General features: G+C 49.6%; 1 protein-coding gene across 2 annotated transcripts; it reads left to right on the forward strand.

The window, feature by feature from the left end:
* The first annotated feature begins 7,480 nt into the window (after nucleotides 1-7,480).
* On the forward strand, nucleotides 7,481-13,825 carry HAPLN2 (hyaluronan and proteoglycan link protein 2). 2 transcript variants are annotated; one of them, XM_011992797.1, is made up of 7 exons: nucleotides 7,481-7,729; nucleotides 8,156-8,346; nucleotides 11,559-11,666; nucleotides 11,898-12,251; nucleotides 12,443-12,559; nucleotides 12,693-12,875; nucleotides 13,202-13,825. In XM_011992797.1, exons 3-7 carry the CDS (start codon nucleotides 11,582-11,584, stop codon nucleotides 13,483-13,485), a joined length of 1,023 nt encoding a protein of 340 aa, XP_011848187.1. In that variant the 5' UTR covers nucleotides 7,481-7,729; nucleotides 8,156-8,346; nucleotides 11,559-11,581; the 3' UTR covers nucleotides 13,486-13,825. The 2 variants fall into 2 exon arrangements, with proteins under 2 accessions (XP_011848187.1, XP_011848186.1); XM_011992796.1 differs by having other exon boundaries at nucleotides 7,486-7,729; nucleotides 8,205-8,346.
* The last annotated feature ends 1,871 nt before the right edge of the window (nucleotides 13,826-15,696 follow it).

A 15,696-nucleotide genomic window follows, 5' to 3' on the forward strand; every position in this document is an offset into this window, starting at 1 on the left:
AATTAAACAAAGAGAAGGTAGGTAAGTTATCTAATGTTCCCTGGTTAGTAGGTAGCAGGGCTGAGATTTATGCTTAGACGTTCAACCCAGAGGCTAGGGAACTTTTTGTTAGTTTGTTTTGCGCACAGGGAAAGAAGGAACAGAGCCTGTGCAACTTAACCTCTAAACTATACTGCCTTTTTGTTAAACTTGCAGAAATTGGAAGACAACTTCAATTTTATTTATTTATTCAGTAAATATCTTCTGAGTTTTTGTTTTGTTTCGTTTTGTTAGAGACGGAGTTTTGTTCTATTGCCCAGGCTGGAGTGCAGTGGCATGATCTCGGCTCACTTCAACCTCTGCCTCCAGGGTTCAAGCAGTTTTCCTGCTTCAGCCTCCCCAGTAGCTGGGATTACAGGTGCCCACTATCATGCCCAGCTAATTTTTGTATTTTTAGTAGAGACAGGGTTTCACCATGTTGGCCAGGCTGGTCTCGAATTCCCAACCTCAGGTGATCCACCCACTTCCGCCTTCCAAAGTACTGGGATTACAGGCATGAGCCACCACCCTGCCAGTAAACATTTTCTGAATGCCTGGTATATCCAGGTGAAGCTGTTAAGTTGCTTCTTCCTTTTGTTTGGGTATTTTTTTGGAGGGGGGAGTAGTCCCACTCTGTCTTCCAGAGTGGAGGGCAGTGGCTACATCAAAGCTTACTGCAGCTTTAAAGTCCTGGGTTCAAGTAATTCTCCTGCCTCAGCCTCCCAAGTATCTGGGACCACAAGCACATGGCACTGCTCCTGGCTCCTGTTTCTTGCTTTTGTTAAGGAAAGCTTCCCGGAGGAAGCACAAATGGGTGCACCTGAAATATCTTTGATGTTGCTAGTGGGACTGAGGAGCAGGAAATGGTGGCCCATCGGAGCAACAAACATCTAAGGATGTCCTTAGCTATGCGAAGGCCTTGCAGAGGAGTCTTGCTGATAATGGTCACTTCATCTTGGAGTTCATAGCTGGTTCCTTGCATGCTGGAGATACAAAGTGATCCTACCCTTCCAAGAGTTTTAGCTTCCTAAAAACTCTTGCAGTAATTCTGCCGGTGGATTTATTATTAAAGGGAAGCAGAGGGTGCTAGTGTGTTGCCCTTGATAAAGGGAAGTTGAGAAGTGGAAAAACACAATTCTCAAACTTTTTTGTTATTCATTAACTCATGTCATCATTTTATTTAACTCATTAATGAGAGAACCAATAAGGAGACAAAAGAGCTGCTTTGAGGAGCATTTGAGAGATAGGAATTTAAACAGTCAATAAGAAAAGAATTGTCAGGCCAGGCGTGGTGGCTCACGCCTGTAATCCCAGCACTTTGGGAAGCTGAGGCGGGCGGATCACAAGGTCAGGAGTTTGAGACCAGCCTGGCCAACATGGTGAAACCCCGTCTCTACTGAAAATACAAAAAAATTAGCTGGGCGTGGGGGTGGGCACCTGTAATCCTAGCTACTCAGGAGGCTGAGGCAGGAGAATCGCTTGAACCTAGGAGGCGGAGGTTACAGTGAGCCGAGAACGCACCACTGCACTCCTGCCTGGGCAACAGAGCAAGACTCCATCTCAAAAAAAAAAGAAAAGAATTGTCAAAATTAGATTGATAATTTAGATATAGGACTGGTTAACTTTCTAGGATGGTAAAACCAAAACCCCTTTGTGATTAATGTCTCAATTGGGCAATAAAACCCTATGATTTTATCAAGTTCTACAGGTTAGCCTTTACCCAACAGGACTATAAATGTCGGTGCATTTGTAAGTTGTAGATTATTTATCAAATGTGTTGTGACAACAAAGTCACATTCCCTGGCAGAGTCAGATGAGTGTCAAGCAAGCTTATTAGAAAATGTTCTAGACCAGGTGCAGTGGCTCATACCTGTAATTCCAACACTCTGGGAGGCCGGGGCAGGTGGATCACTTGAGGTCAGAAGTTCAAGATCAGCCTGGCCAACATGGTGAAGCCCCGTCTCTACTAAAAATACAAAAAATTAGCTGAGCATGGTGGAGCATGCCTGTAATCCTAGCTACTTGGGAGGCTGAGATAGGAGAATCACTTGAACCTAGGGGGCAGAGGCTGCAGTGAGCCAAGATCGTGCCACTGCACTCCAGCCTGGGTGACAGAGTGAGATTCCATTTCAAAAAAAAGAAAAAAAGAAAAAGAAAAAAGAAAAAAATGCTCTAGTGTGATATCAAAAAAACAAAACAAAACAAGAAACCAAAAAATCCTCATTTTACCTTTTCCAAATTTCAAGAAATGATTCTTTCACAGCAAAGAAGAACTCATCTAGCTTTAGAGATAGGCTACCTGGGTTAGGTAGGAACTTGAACAAGTTACTAACTTACTAACCCTTTCTGGACATCAGTTTCCTGGTCTATAAAATGGGAATAATAATACTGTGATAGAATTTATTTCTCCCACATGAAAGAACATACAGCTATAAGATGGGGTTCACTTTTTTTTTTTTTGAGACGGTGTCTCACTCTGTCACCAGGCTGGAGTGCAGTGGCGCAATCTCAGCTCACTGCAACCTTCATCTCCCTGGTTCAAGCGATTCTCCTGCCTCAGCCTCCCGAGTAGCTGGGATCACAGGCATGCGCCACCACACCTGGCTAATTTTTGTAATTTTAGTAGAGACAGCTTTCACCATGTTGGCCAGGCTGGTCTCGAGCTCCTCACCTCGTGATTCACCCTCCTTGGCCTCCCAAAGTGCTGGGATTACAGGTGTGAACATGGCACCCGGCCAGAGTTCACTTTTTAAAATTATTCCAATCCTATTCTGAGAATGGTCGATTAATACTTGTAGATCTTACTTCTGGGTTTGTTTGACCAATATGAGACTGGGAGTGAGAATCTGTGCAAACTGAAGCCAGACCCCACCTAGACTGGCCAGAATGAGAAGACAAGCCAGGGATTTGAGACACCAAGCTTTGAGGCCTGGGAGAATAAGATGGGCTAAGAAAATAAACAGTCAAGATCTTGAGATATTTATTTGGAGGGATAGTTGAGCAAAAATACAGTTTAAATGGTCCACTTGAATATCAGCAGTGAACTGACCGTTATAAACAGAATGACAAGTGACACGATTATTAATAAGTAAAATCTAATTTTACATCTTGGTAACTTTGCAAACAGCTTCTTGACATTTGCCTTTTACTGTTCCTTGTGCTTTCCATTATTTCACTTTGCCCTCATCTACTTCTGAGATGGGCAGAAGAGGTGCTATTCTGTTTCACTGAGAACTTCATACAGTCAGGAGCTTCATAAAGTCATTAGCTTCTGTGTCTCTGCAGACTGAGGCCCTTCAGAAAATAATTTAAATAGAATTGAGTTTCCATTGTGCAGATGAAGTAACAGGCCCGGCAGCAAAGCCTGGGCCTGTGTCACCGAAGGTGACACTGTGGCAGAACTGTAACTAGAACCCAAGCCTCCTGTCCTCTACTAGAAGGTCTCCTATGCCCAGTAGCTATAAAGGTTTGTACTGTGGAGTTCTACCTTGCACGCTCTGGGGAGTATGCCTTGCATACTCCAGGCCTCTATATGTGGTCAGGAGTGGAGTCTAGGTGAGTGTCCAAATAAAGCATCAGGCTGAGTTCGATGTTGCTGCCTTTTGGCCCTGGAGAAATGCTGGAGAGCCAGGCATGGGGGTGCCCACCTGTAGTCCCAGCTAATCAGGAGGGTGAGGCAGGAGAATCACTTGAACACAGAAGTTTGACGCTGCAGTGAGCAATGATCGCACCACTGTACTGCAGTTCTGGGCCACAGAGACAAATCCCATCTCTCTCTCTCTTTCTTTTTTTTTTTTCAGACAGAGTCTTGCTCAGTCGCTTAGGCTGGAGTGCAGTGGTGCAATCTCGGCTCACTGCGACCTCCACCTCCTGGGTTCAAGTGATTCTCCTGCCTCAGCCTCCCGAGTAGCTGGGCAGGTGCGCACGACCATGCCCAGCTAACTTTTTGTATTTTTAGTAGAGACAGGATTTCACCATGCTGGCCAGGCTAGTCTTGAACTCATGACCTCGTGATCCACCCGTCATGGCCTCCTAAAGTGCTGGGATTATAGGCGTGAGCCATCACACCCGGCCAGATCCCATCTCTTAAAAAAATTTTTAGAGATCCCATCTTTTAAAAAAAATTTATTTAAAAAATGTTGGAAAGAGAAAGACCAGAGAGAGTCACTCCTTTTGAAGTCCTCCCTAAAGTGTCATCTTGCCAACCCTTCCAGTCATTCACACAACAATCCTAGTCATAAACTGGGACCATGCTTGCCATCACCAGGGGTCAGGAAAACTGGCCAGCTGAACCTGCTTGGATGGTGGAAGCCGAACGTGGGTATCAGAGAAGATGTCGGGACTCCATGCTTGTCTGGAATCACTCCACCACATTCTGGTCAGTAGGTATAGGACTGACAAAGCCCTTCCTCAGAGATGCTGGGTCAGTGAGGAGACCCCAGCTTGCCTCAGCCATCTCACCCCACTCCCGTTTTAGCGTCTGGGGGGAAACTGAGAATGAAAGTGACCTTGAGTAAACTAAACACAGTTTGGCTATTTATTATATGTATTCCTGTCTGTTCCTTTCTCATTCGATCCTCACTGGGTTGTTTTTGCATCTATCAAATAGTTCTAGGCTTTCCTCCCCGTCAAACTCAGCCTTTTATGGATTTACATACCAGAGACTTCCAAGCCACAGTTCAGAAGTGATTTGTGGAGAAAGGAGCAGTAAATTTGTGGAGAAATGGGCCTGGGAATGCACGCAGTAACCAGGCTGTGGAGCCATTTATATCTACTCCTCCCTCTGCCGGAGGCTGTTTGTTTGAGTTGGCAGGAAGCCAATCAGATGCACTGGATCAGGGTGTCCTGTCCAAGGAGACAGGGGGCTATTTGTCTTCTCTCATGAGAGAGACAGTCGTGGGAGGAGGAGGGAAGCGCTTAAGAACAGGGATGGAGTAGATAGGGAAAAGATAGCCAATCAGATCTCTCAAGAGTATAGTCAGCCGGGTACAGTGGCTCACGCCTGTAATCCCACAACTTTGGGAGGCCGAGGCGGGAGGGTCACTTGAGTACAGGGGTTCGAGAGCAGCCTGGGCAAGACAGGGAGATCCTGTCTTTACAAATAATTTTAAAAAGTTAGCTGGGTGTAGTGGTGCACATCTGTGCACCCAGCTACCTGAGAGGCTGAGATGGGAGAGACTGTTTGAACCTGGGAGGTCAAGGCTGCAGTGAGCCATGATCGAATCACTGCACTCCAGCCTGGGTGACAGAGTGAGACCCTGTCTCAAAAAAAAAAAAAAAAAGAAAGAAAGAAAGAAAGAAAGTATATTCAAGGTGGCTTCCTGTTATTAGATATGACCCTAGTGAAAACCTGGAGCTTGTCTGAATTGGATAGCCAAGGAGAGAGGCAGAAGAGGATTAGTAGAAAAAGCGGAAACTTCTAGGCTTGACTCAACGACTGTATGGTGTGTGATTTGGGGCAAGCCACCTTCATCTCTATCTCCTCCTCTAGTAAATGTTCAGCATCCTGAGGTCTCCTCCAGTTCTGAAAGGGTATTTTTGTTGTTGTTTTGTTGTGTTTTTTGAGATGGTGTCTCACTCTTTTGCCCAGGCTGGAGTGTAATGGCACGATCTCAGCTCACTGCAACCTCCTTCTCCTGGATTCAAGGGATTCACCCCCCTCAAGCCTCCCAAGGAGCTGGGATTACAGGCATACACCACCATGCCTGGCTAATCTTTATATTTTTAGTAGAGACAGAGTTTCACCATGTTGGCCAGGCTGGTCGCGAACTCCTGACCTCAGGTGATCCACCCACTTCAGCCTCCCAAAGTGTTGGGATTACAGGCGTGAGTCATAGTGCCCGGCCTCATTTTTTTTTTTTTTAATTTTTAACTCACAGAACATGAAATTATATGGTTTTAATAATGCAAAGCTACTTCCACGGGGCTACAGCAGAGAGAAAATAAGGCTAAAATGGAACTTAAAGCTCAAAACATTTCTAAATGTCTGTTTACGGGGGCAGGTCGAGGGAGCCCTCCCTCTGCATTGATAGAAAACAAAAACAACTGGGCCTATTCGGCATTGTTGGAAATGTTCTATATCTTGATCTGGTGGGTTTTTACCTGTGTACATTAAATGTACACAGGTAAAAATTCATTTAGCTGTACATATAATTTCAATGACTTTTTTGTATGTAAATTATACCTCAATGGAAAGATTTTAAAATGGACTTAATTAGGCCCAGCATGGTGGCTCATGCCTGTAATCCCAGCATTTTGGGAGGCTGAGGTGGGCAGATTGCTTGAGCCCAGGAGTTCGAGACCAGCCTGGGCAATATGGTGAAACCCCATCTCTACAAACAAATACAAAAATTAGCTGGGTATGGTGGTGCACACCTGTAGTCCCAGCTGCTCTGAAGGCTGAGGTAAGAGGAGGAGGCAGAGCAGTGAGTCGAGATTGTGCCACTGCACTCCAGCCTGGGTGACAGAGCCAGACTCTGTCTCAAAAAAAAAAAAAAAGTTAATTAGACGGGTGTAGTGGTGTGTGCCTGTAGTCCTAGCTAATTTCGAGGCTAAGTGGGGAAGATCTCTTGAGCCCACGTGTTTGAGGCTGCAGTGAACAATGATTGGGCCACTGCACTCCTGCTTGGGCAACAGATGGAGACCTTGTCTTAAAAAAAGAAGAAAAAAAGGCCAGGCGCGGTGGCTCATGCCTGTAATCCCAGCACTTTGGGAGGCCGAGGCGGGCAGATCATGAGGTCAGGAGATCGAAACCATCCTGGTTAACACGGTGAAATCCCATCTCTACTAAAAATACAAAAAATTAGCCGGTCATGGTGGCGGGCGCCTGTAGTCCCAGCTACTTGGGAGGCTGAGGCAGGAGAATGACGTGAACCCAGAAGGCGGAGCTTGCAGTGAGCCAGGATCGCGCCACTGCACTCCGGCCTGGGCGACAGTGAGAGACTCTGTGTCAAAAAACAAAAAAACAAAAAAACAAAAAAAGGACTTTAGAGAAAGTGAATTTCCATCCAGGAAAACTAAGGATCCCCTTCTGAGTATTTTTTAAATGTTCTCTATTTGTGCTGAGGGAAGAGGTAGAATATTAGGGAACCAATAAGATAACCTCTCTTTTGGAGAGATTTCCAAAGTCCTTCTATCCTCAGAAATTCTCCCTCCCCAGGGAACATGAAAAATCCTCCTTACTGTCTGATCTCCATCTCTCCTATTGCAATGCTAGCCACTCCCTCTGCCCTCATGGAGCCCAGCCTTTCCCCTGGCCGTAGACAAAATCTCTTTAGAGCCCTGTAGTTTGGAGTGTTGAGAGAGATTCCATTTCAACCTTTTCACCATCCGTTCTCTGCCCCTCACCCTATTCTCTTCTTCTTGGGGATGTCAATTCCTGTTCTGAGCCCGCCCCCAACCCAGGCCCTTTTCCGGTGGTATGTGCCAGCCGGTCCTGCATCCCACATCCCCAGCTGTTGACATTTCATTGCCATTACCCACAGAATAAAGAAAGGGGCCCTGTTAGTCAACAATAGGGGAAAAGACAGAGACAATGGGAAATTGTGCTTCCGATGGGGTGGGGACTGAGAAGGAAAGGACAGACAGACAGACAGACAGGGGGGTTGTACAGAAGAGGTCCGGTTTCCTGAAGCAGCTGAAAGTCCTGGATGGTTCCCACCTGAGAGTCCGTTTGCAAAGGCAATGTGCAGTCAGGCACCAGAGGGCAGAGGTGAGTACTCTGTTGTGGGGAGAGGGGAGATGGGGATGCTGCTTACATGAGGTGCGTATGGAAAGGGAGGCAGCTCGAGCTTGGCAGTTATAGATCTTTGAGCCACATTTAGAGTTCATCCCCATCCCCATCAGTCCAACACCTTCATATCCACCGATGAGTCTACACCTCTCGCGTCCAAAGGCATCAAGAAACAATGAAGCACCTCACTTTCTGCACTCTTCCAGGTCATCATTCCTGGGTTGCTCCCTTTATTCCACTGCCCTTCATGGGTTCCCAGCCCTCATCCCAAGCCCAGCATCTTCCCCTAGTCCCAGAATAGTGATTTCCACAGATCTGGGCTGGACACAGGTCTCTTAACAAGGCTGAGTGGACTGATGGGGGAGGGGGTCGTTCTTGGCATCTTGGCTTCTTCTTTGAGCACAGGACAGAAGCTTTTCCTCAAAGGTGCAAAAGGAGCAACTGTGTTGAACAGGTGCTCAAGTCCCAGGGTTTTAAGGTGCTTGGAACTCCCAGGAGCCTGGCAAAATCTTCATCCAGAACCTCTTCCTCAAGCAAGACAAAAAGCTGCTAAGCACTGCTCCCTCCGTCTCTGTGAAGAGACCAGCTTCTAACAGGTAGGCAATGGAGCTGCTGACTACTCGTATTTTCTGTAAGGGGTATGAAGAGCATGTGTGTGCACTTGTTTTGAAATACAGAAATATAGATTAGTGATTAAGTGCTTGAGCCTCACTGTCAGATCTGGATTCAAATCTCAGCAAACCCGTCCTCTTACCAGCTGTGTGACCTCATTTCCTAAAATGTGTGCACTTTGGTTTCAGCATGTGTACAATAGGATTTATAATTGTTTCTGCCTCAGGATTGCTGGGAGGAGTAAATATAAAAATATGCATGTAAAGTGCTTAGAGCAGTGTCAGGCACATTCAATTTTAAAGGTATTCATTTGAGCTATCATTGTTGGTCTCAGTCAATTTCAGTCCTCACGATCACTCTTACTTACCAAGTTCTCCTATAAAGAAGTGTTCTCTTGCTCATGTTCGCATCCCAGATACTTTCACTTTTAACCACTGAGAAGTTTTCTGTGCCTAACCTCTGTTTCTCCTACGGCAAACTGGTCTTTGGTCCTCATTTGCAGGAAGATGGAGCTCCATTCTTTAGATTTCTGGTGACTTCTCAGGGTGCTTCCTCCGTTTCCCCATTCCCCATCCCGTCTTCTTATGAATCCTTAATGAAAGTTCATTCATTAAGCCACACACACTTATTTAACACCACTATGTACCAGAAACTATGCTGGGAACTGGAGACAACAGCTAACACATACACAGCACTTATTACATTCCAGACACTATTTCAAGCACTTTGCATATATCAATTCAGTTGCTCCTCACAACTACTCAGTGAGGTAGGTGTGCTATTATTCCCCACATTTCACTGATGAGGACACTGAGGCAGAGAGAGGTTAAGTAACTTGAGCATGATAATTAACTTATGCGTAGTCATGCAATTAGGAAATAGAGGAGCCAGATTTGGAAAATGAATACAGTGAAGTCGAGAAGTCTTCATTTTTTTTGAGACAAGGTCTTGCTCTATCCCCTAGGCTGGAGTGCAGTGGCACGATCTCGGCTCGCTGCAACCTCCACCTCCTGGGTTCAAGCAATTCTGCCTCAGCCTCCCTAGTAGCTGGACTTACAGGTGCATGCCACCATGCCCAGCTAAATTTTATATTTTTAGTAGAGACAGGATTTCACCATGTTGGCCATGCTTGTCTTGAACTCCTAACCTCAAGTAATTCACCTGCCTCGGCCTCCCAGAGTGTTAGGATTACAGGCGTGAGCCACTGTGCCTGGCCTAGTCCAATTTTTTTTTTTAAGGTCAAGGGGATAAGAATGATACAACAGGTGCCGGAGGTGGTGGTTCATGCCTGTAATCCCAGCATTTTGGGAGGCCAAGGAGGGTGGATTACCTGAGGTCAGGAGTTCTCAAGACCAGCCAGGCCAACATGGTGAAACCCTGTTTCTACTACAAATACAAAAATTAGCCCAGAGTGGTGGTGGGTGCCTGTAGTCCCAGCCTACTTGGGAGGCTGAGGCAGGAGAATTGCTTGAACCCAGGAGGCAGAGGTTGCAGTGAGCTGAGATGGTGCCATTGCACTCCAGCCTGGGCAACAAGAGTGAAACTCCGTCTCAGAAAAAAAAAAAAAAAAAAGAATGATACAATAAAGGAGGAGCTGGGAGCAGTGGCTCAAACCTGTAGTTCTAGCTACTTAGGAGGCTGAGGTGGAAGCATTGCTAGAGCCCAGGAGTTGGAGGCCAGCCTGGGCAACATAGTAAGACCCTGTATCTTATTTAAAAAAATTTTAAAAGGGGGGAAATCAACTACTGTACTGAAATAGATAATTGCATTTAAAGTAGTTTTTAAAAATAACTTTATAATTTTATATATTTTAACTTCGTAATTTCTGGAAAACCTCCTTGATATAGTCTATATACGGATACATATTATGTTCAAATTCACACTGTTAAGTTTAGGTGCTAATAAAAGTACTTGTAAGACAAAAAAAGTCCTGGCTGGGTGTGATGGCTCATGCTTGTAATCCCAGCATTCTGGGAGGCCAAGGCAGAAGCATTACTTGAGCCCAGGAGTTCAAGACCAGCCTGGGCAACATTTTGAAATTCCATCTCTACAAAAAATAGAAAAGAAAAAAAAATTAGTGGGGCATCGTGGTGTGCACCTGTAGTCCCCGCTACTCAGGAGGCTGAAATGGGAGGATGGCTTGAGCCTGGGAGGGCGAGGCTGCAGTAAGCCATGATCATACCACTGCACTCCAGTCTGGGCAAGAGAGTGAAACCCTATCTCAAGAAAAAAAGGTCCCCAGTCCAGCAGATCACAGTGCTCTACCGTGTGGCAAACTGGGGGTGAGTAAAGGTTTCCCAAAGGAGGTGAGGCCTGTGCAACCAATGCAGGCACAAAGGAAAGGAAATGAGTGCAAACTTGGACTGTGTGGGAAACTGCCAGAAGTCCAGCATGTCTGGGGCACAGTGCAGGGGCCAAAGTGGTAAGAGGCGAGGTGGGGGCCATGCTGGAGGTGCGGGGAGCAACTGGATTATAGACAGCCTTGGAAGCTGTGGTTATGAGATTGGATTTTATCCTCAGGGCAACCGGGAGTCACTTTCAAGCAGGAGAGTGACAAGGCCAGGCACAGTGGCTCACGCCTGCTGTAATCCCAGCAGCAGCCTTGTCAACGCAGCATGACTTTGTCTCTACTAAAAACTTAAAAGAAAAAATTAGCTGGGGTAGTGGCACATGTCTGTAGTCCCAACTACTCAGGAGGCTGAAGTGGGAGGATCACCTGGGGCTAGAAGTTAGGGGCTGCAGTGAGCCATGATCATGCCACTGCACTCCAGCCTGGAACATGGAGCAAGACTCTGTCTCAAGAAAAAAAAAAAAAAAAAAGCGGGAGAGTGATAAGATCATTTTGACTTTGGCTTCAAGATGGAGAATGGGTGCTGGGAGAGGATAGAGACGAGCTGGCAGTCCAGATGGCAAGCTTGGGAAGTGGCACTTGTGATGAAGGGGACAGGTAGAGGAGATGCTAAATTAGTACCTGCAGGCTGAGAGGATGTGACAGAGGAAGAGAGGGAGAGGAAGGGGATTGCCACTGCCTTCCTCCCCTCATCACCTTCCTTTTGTCACCTACCCCTTCTCTCTGCCCCAGTGGCTTCCAACTGGACAGTCCCTTCTAGGAATCTCTGATGGGAGTTCACTGACAACCCTGCTTTTCCCCACCCTTTTGCCCCAGTCCTAACTGCCCACTCTTTATGCCCTGTAGACAGTGCTGGGCTGCCCCCCATCATGCCAGGTGGGCTCACCCTCCCCACACTCTGCTGCTTCCTTCTTTGGGTCTTCACCATCTTCCACAAAGGCCAAGGAGACCCAGGTAAGACCCCAGCCCAGGCCAGAATCTGGGGAAGGCTTGGGGAGGCTGCAAGGGTGGGGAAAGGGGAAAGGGCAGTTATTGCAGATACTCAGGGAGTGAAAGTCATTGCTGAGAAAGCAATGGAGGAGAGGGTTGCGGGGCTCAGGAGAAAGCATTTGGAGAGCAGGGTCTGATGGGCACTTGGAGCAGTGAGGATCGGGGGTTCCTGCCACTGTGGCCCCCTCTGCTCAGCATCCCACCCGGGCCCCCACTACCTCCTGCCCCCCATCCACGAGGTCATTCACTCTCATCGTGGGGCCACGGCCACGCTGCCCTGTGTCCTGGGCACCACGCCTCCCAGCTATAAGGTGCGCTGGAGCAAGGTGGAGCCTGGGGAGCTCCGGGAAACTCTGATCCTCGTCACCAACGGACTGCACGCCCGGGGGTATGGGCCCCTGGGAGGGCGCGCCAGGATGCGGAGGGGGCATCGGCTAGACGCCTCCCTGGTCATCGCGGGCGTGCGCCTGGAGGACGAAGGCCGGTACCGCTGCGAGCTCATCAACGGCATCGAGGACGAGAGCGTGGCGCTGACCTTGAGCCTGGAGGGTGAGGCCCTTCCGCTCCCGCCCCATTCCTCTGTAGCAGGCGGGACCGCCTCGCCTGGGTGTCCCAGGGCTCCTTTCCAGTATCTCCCCCTCACCGTTGGGGACCCCAGCTCCCTCTCCCAGGCCGCGCCACCCTTCCTGCCCCTCCGCTCCCACCTGCTGGCCCTCCCCAGGCTCTCCGCCACCCCCTAGGTGTGGTGTTTCCGTACCAACCCAGCCGGGGCCGGTACCAGTTCAATTACTACGAGGCGAAGCAAGCGTGCGAGGAGCAGGACGGACGCCTGGCCACCTACTCCCAGCTCTACCAGGGTGAGCGGCCGAACCCAGCACCTCCCAGGCCCCGCGGAGCTGTCTCAGGGGCCCGAGAAAGGGCGCCAGGCGAGCTCAGTCTGGCTCCTGCCTGTGACGCCTCTCATCCCTGACCCCCGCCGTCTCCCGCCAGCTTGGACCGAGGGTCTGGACTGGTGTAACGCCGGCTGGCTGCTCGAGGGCTCCGTGCGCTACCCTGTGCTCACTGCGCGCGCCCCGTGCGGCGGCCGAGGCCGGCCCGGGATCCGCAGCTACGGGCCCCGCGACCGGATGCGCGACCGCTACGACGCCTTCTGCTTCACCTCCGCGCTGGCAGGTGAAGCGCGGGGCGAAGGCAGGGTCTTGGGGCGGGGTCTGAAAAATGTGAGGGACGAGGAGTGGACCTCAGCTTGAGATCAGGGCAGGGTCTCCGAGTCCCTCCAAGGCACCGTCCCTCCATCAGCCCGCTCGCCCGTCCGCCCGGGCTCCAGCCCACCTCTCCAAACCCTCTCTGCACTTCTGCCTTGATCCCCCCACTCCTAGTACCCAAGCTCGATCCAGCACCTCTGCAGCCCCGCCCCCCAACTCCGCCTTCTGGGAGTCAGCCGCCCCGCCCCGCCCCGCCTACCCCACTTTCGGTCGGTGACCCGCTGTGATCCCCAGGTCAAGTGTTCTTCGTGCCCGGGCGGCTGACGCTGTCTGAAGCCCACGCGGCGTGCAGGCGACGAGGCGCCGTGGTGGCCAAGGTTGGGCACCTCTACGCCGCCTGGAAGTTCTCAGGGCTAGACCAGTGCGACGGCGGCTGGCTGGCTGACGGCAGTGTGCGCTTCCCAATCATCACGCCGCGGCCGCGCTGCGGGGGGCTCCCGGATCCCGGAGTACGCAGCTTCGGCTTCCCCAGGCCCCAGGAGGCAGCCTATGGGACCTACTGCTACGCCGAGAATTAGGCGCCCACCGTGTCCCCTCCAGCGCGCGCGACGAAGCTTGGCAGTCGTGGCGGGGTTCTCTCGCCACCCCTTTCCGGAGAACCTCCCCTCCCTCCAGACCCGGAGCGGCCTCTCCAGACCTGTCTTCCCAGCCGGGGCCTGCGGGCCTCGGACCCTGGCTGGCCCGGCGGTGGGGAGGGGAAGCGGGGCGCCCCCAGCGGCGAGATGCGGCGGTGACCCTCGGACCTGCTGCGGTTCCCGAGCCCCAGGAGAGGACTCAGCCACCGTAGAGGGGAGGGAGAGGCGGCCGGGGGCATTAACTGACCTCTGAGTACAGCAATAAAATAACCTGGGGATCTTTTGTATTGGGCGGAGCTGTAAGCGCTGCGAGGCGTGGAGAGGTGTGTGTGTGCGTGTGTGTGTGTGCGCGCGCGCGCATGTCGGGGCTGATGACCCGTGATCCTGCGTGTCCACCGAGCACCTAAGACAGGGTAAGGGGCAGGGCTGTTGCCGTTACGGGGTGGGTCAGCGGAAGAGCGGGAGTGAGGTGGGAGGGCACCAATAGGCCAAGGGAGAGGGAGAGCTGGAGACAACGTGGGCGCCTGGCCCACGCAGGAGAATCCAGCATGTTGTTGCGCCAGGCGCCACGCGGGGGCGCCTCACACTCACCTAAGATTAGTTCAAATCTGCCAGGGGCGCCCCATACCACCAGGCCTACACTGTGTGCCCCAGATAACAAACATAAGACAATTTAGGGCCGGGCGCGGTGGCTCACGCCTGTAATCCCAGCACTTTGGGAGGCTGAGGCGGGCGGAACATGAGGTCAGGAGATCGAGACCATCCTGGCTAACACAGTGAAACCCCGTCTCTATTAGAAATACAAAAAATTAGCCGGGCGTGGTGGTGGGCGCCTGTAGTCCCAGCTATTCGGGAGGCTGAGGCAGGAGAATGGCGTGAACCCGGGAGGCGGAGCTTGCAGTGAGCCGAGATTGTGCCACTGCACTCTAGCCTGGGCGACACAGCAAGACTCCGTTTCAAAAAAAAAAAAAAAGGCAACTTAAACATATTTCAAAATGTGCAGCCTGCAGACCTCCCTGAAGCGTTTGCGCAGACTACTGTTAAAGATAGGAAAGTGATATTCTTGCTGGAATTGACAGGAAATTAACCCTGTGGAAGGAGGAGGCAAACACCAAACACCAGGGCCACCAAAGGAAACGGGCAACTGGACAAGTAACATTCTTAACTCGTGGCTAAAGGAAACATACTAACAATTCAAGAGACAAATTCTAATGTTATTAATTCACTTTTCACATATACGTTGGTGTGTATATACATAGGTTTCTAACTATACTTCAAAAAGCCTGAGCTGGATAATACTAATGAATGGGGCAAAGGGCATGAACAAGCTAATGGTACTTTATATATATAGTAAAACTGATTTCCAAGGGGGTTCTTGCTATAATTGCTAAAGAGAATTCATGCCATGGAACATTATTATATAAGGGACAAAGAATGATAGAATGAACAGCATCTTCAAAAACCATCACGCAACAAATGAGATATTTGTGCCATTTCCTAAACCTTGACTTTCTCATCTTAGTATGGGATAGTAGTGTTTGTCTTTTGTGTTTGTTGTGAGAATCAGTTGAGGCATTGCATGTACTGGGTAGTACATGCCTGGTACACATAATAGGCACTCAAGTGGTACCTATAATAATTAATAATTATTGTGATTACAGTAATATAGCAACAATAGTAGTTTTTCAGCTTCTTATCAGGCAGCCTGGAGGATTGGTTGTCCTATGGCACTATATTAGTCAAGATCATGTAGATTATGCTGTGAAAACAACTCCCAAATCTCAGATAGCAAATATAAGACGACTTAAACATATTTCAAAATGTGCAGCCTGCAGATCTCCCAGAAGCGTTTGTGGGGACTACTATTAAGGATAGGAAAATCAGGCCCAGCACGGTGGCTCACACCTGTAATTCCAACACTTTGGGAGGCTGAGGTGGGCGGATCATTTAAGGTCAGGAGTTTGAGACCAGCCTGGCCAACATGGTGAAACCCTGTCTCTACTTTAAAAACGTAAAAATTAGCCAGGCATGGGGGCGGGTGCCTGTAATCCCAGCTACTCAGGAGGCTGAGGCAGGAGAATTGCTTGAACTCGGGAGGCGGAGGCTGCAATGAACAGATATCACACCACTGCGCTCCAGCCTGGGCGACAGAGC

This window comes from Mandrillus leucophaeus, unplaced genomic scaffold, assembly GCF_000951045.1.
Source record: "Mandrillus leucophaeus isolate KB7577 unplaced genomic scaffold, Mleu.le_1.0 Scaffold418, whole genome shotgun sequence".
Lineage (NCBI taxonomy): Eukaryota > Metazoa > Chordata > Mammalia > Primates > Cercopithecidae > Mandrillus > Mandrillus leucophaeus.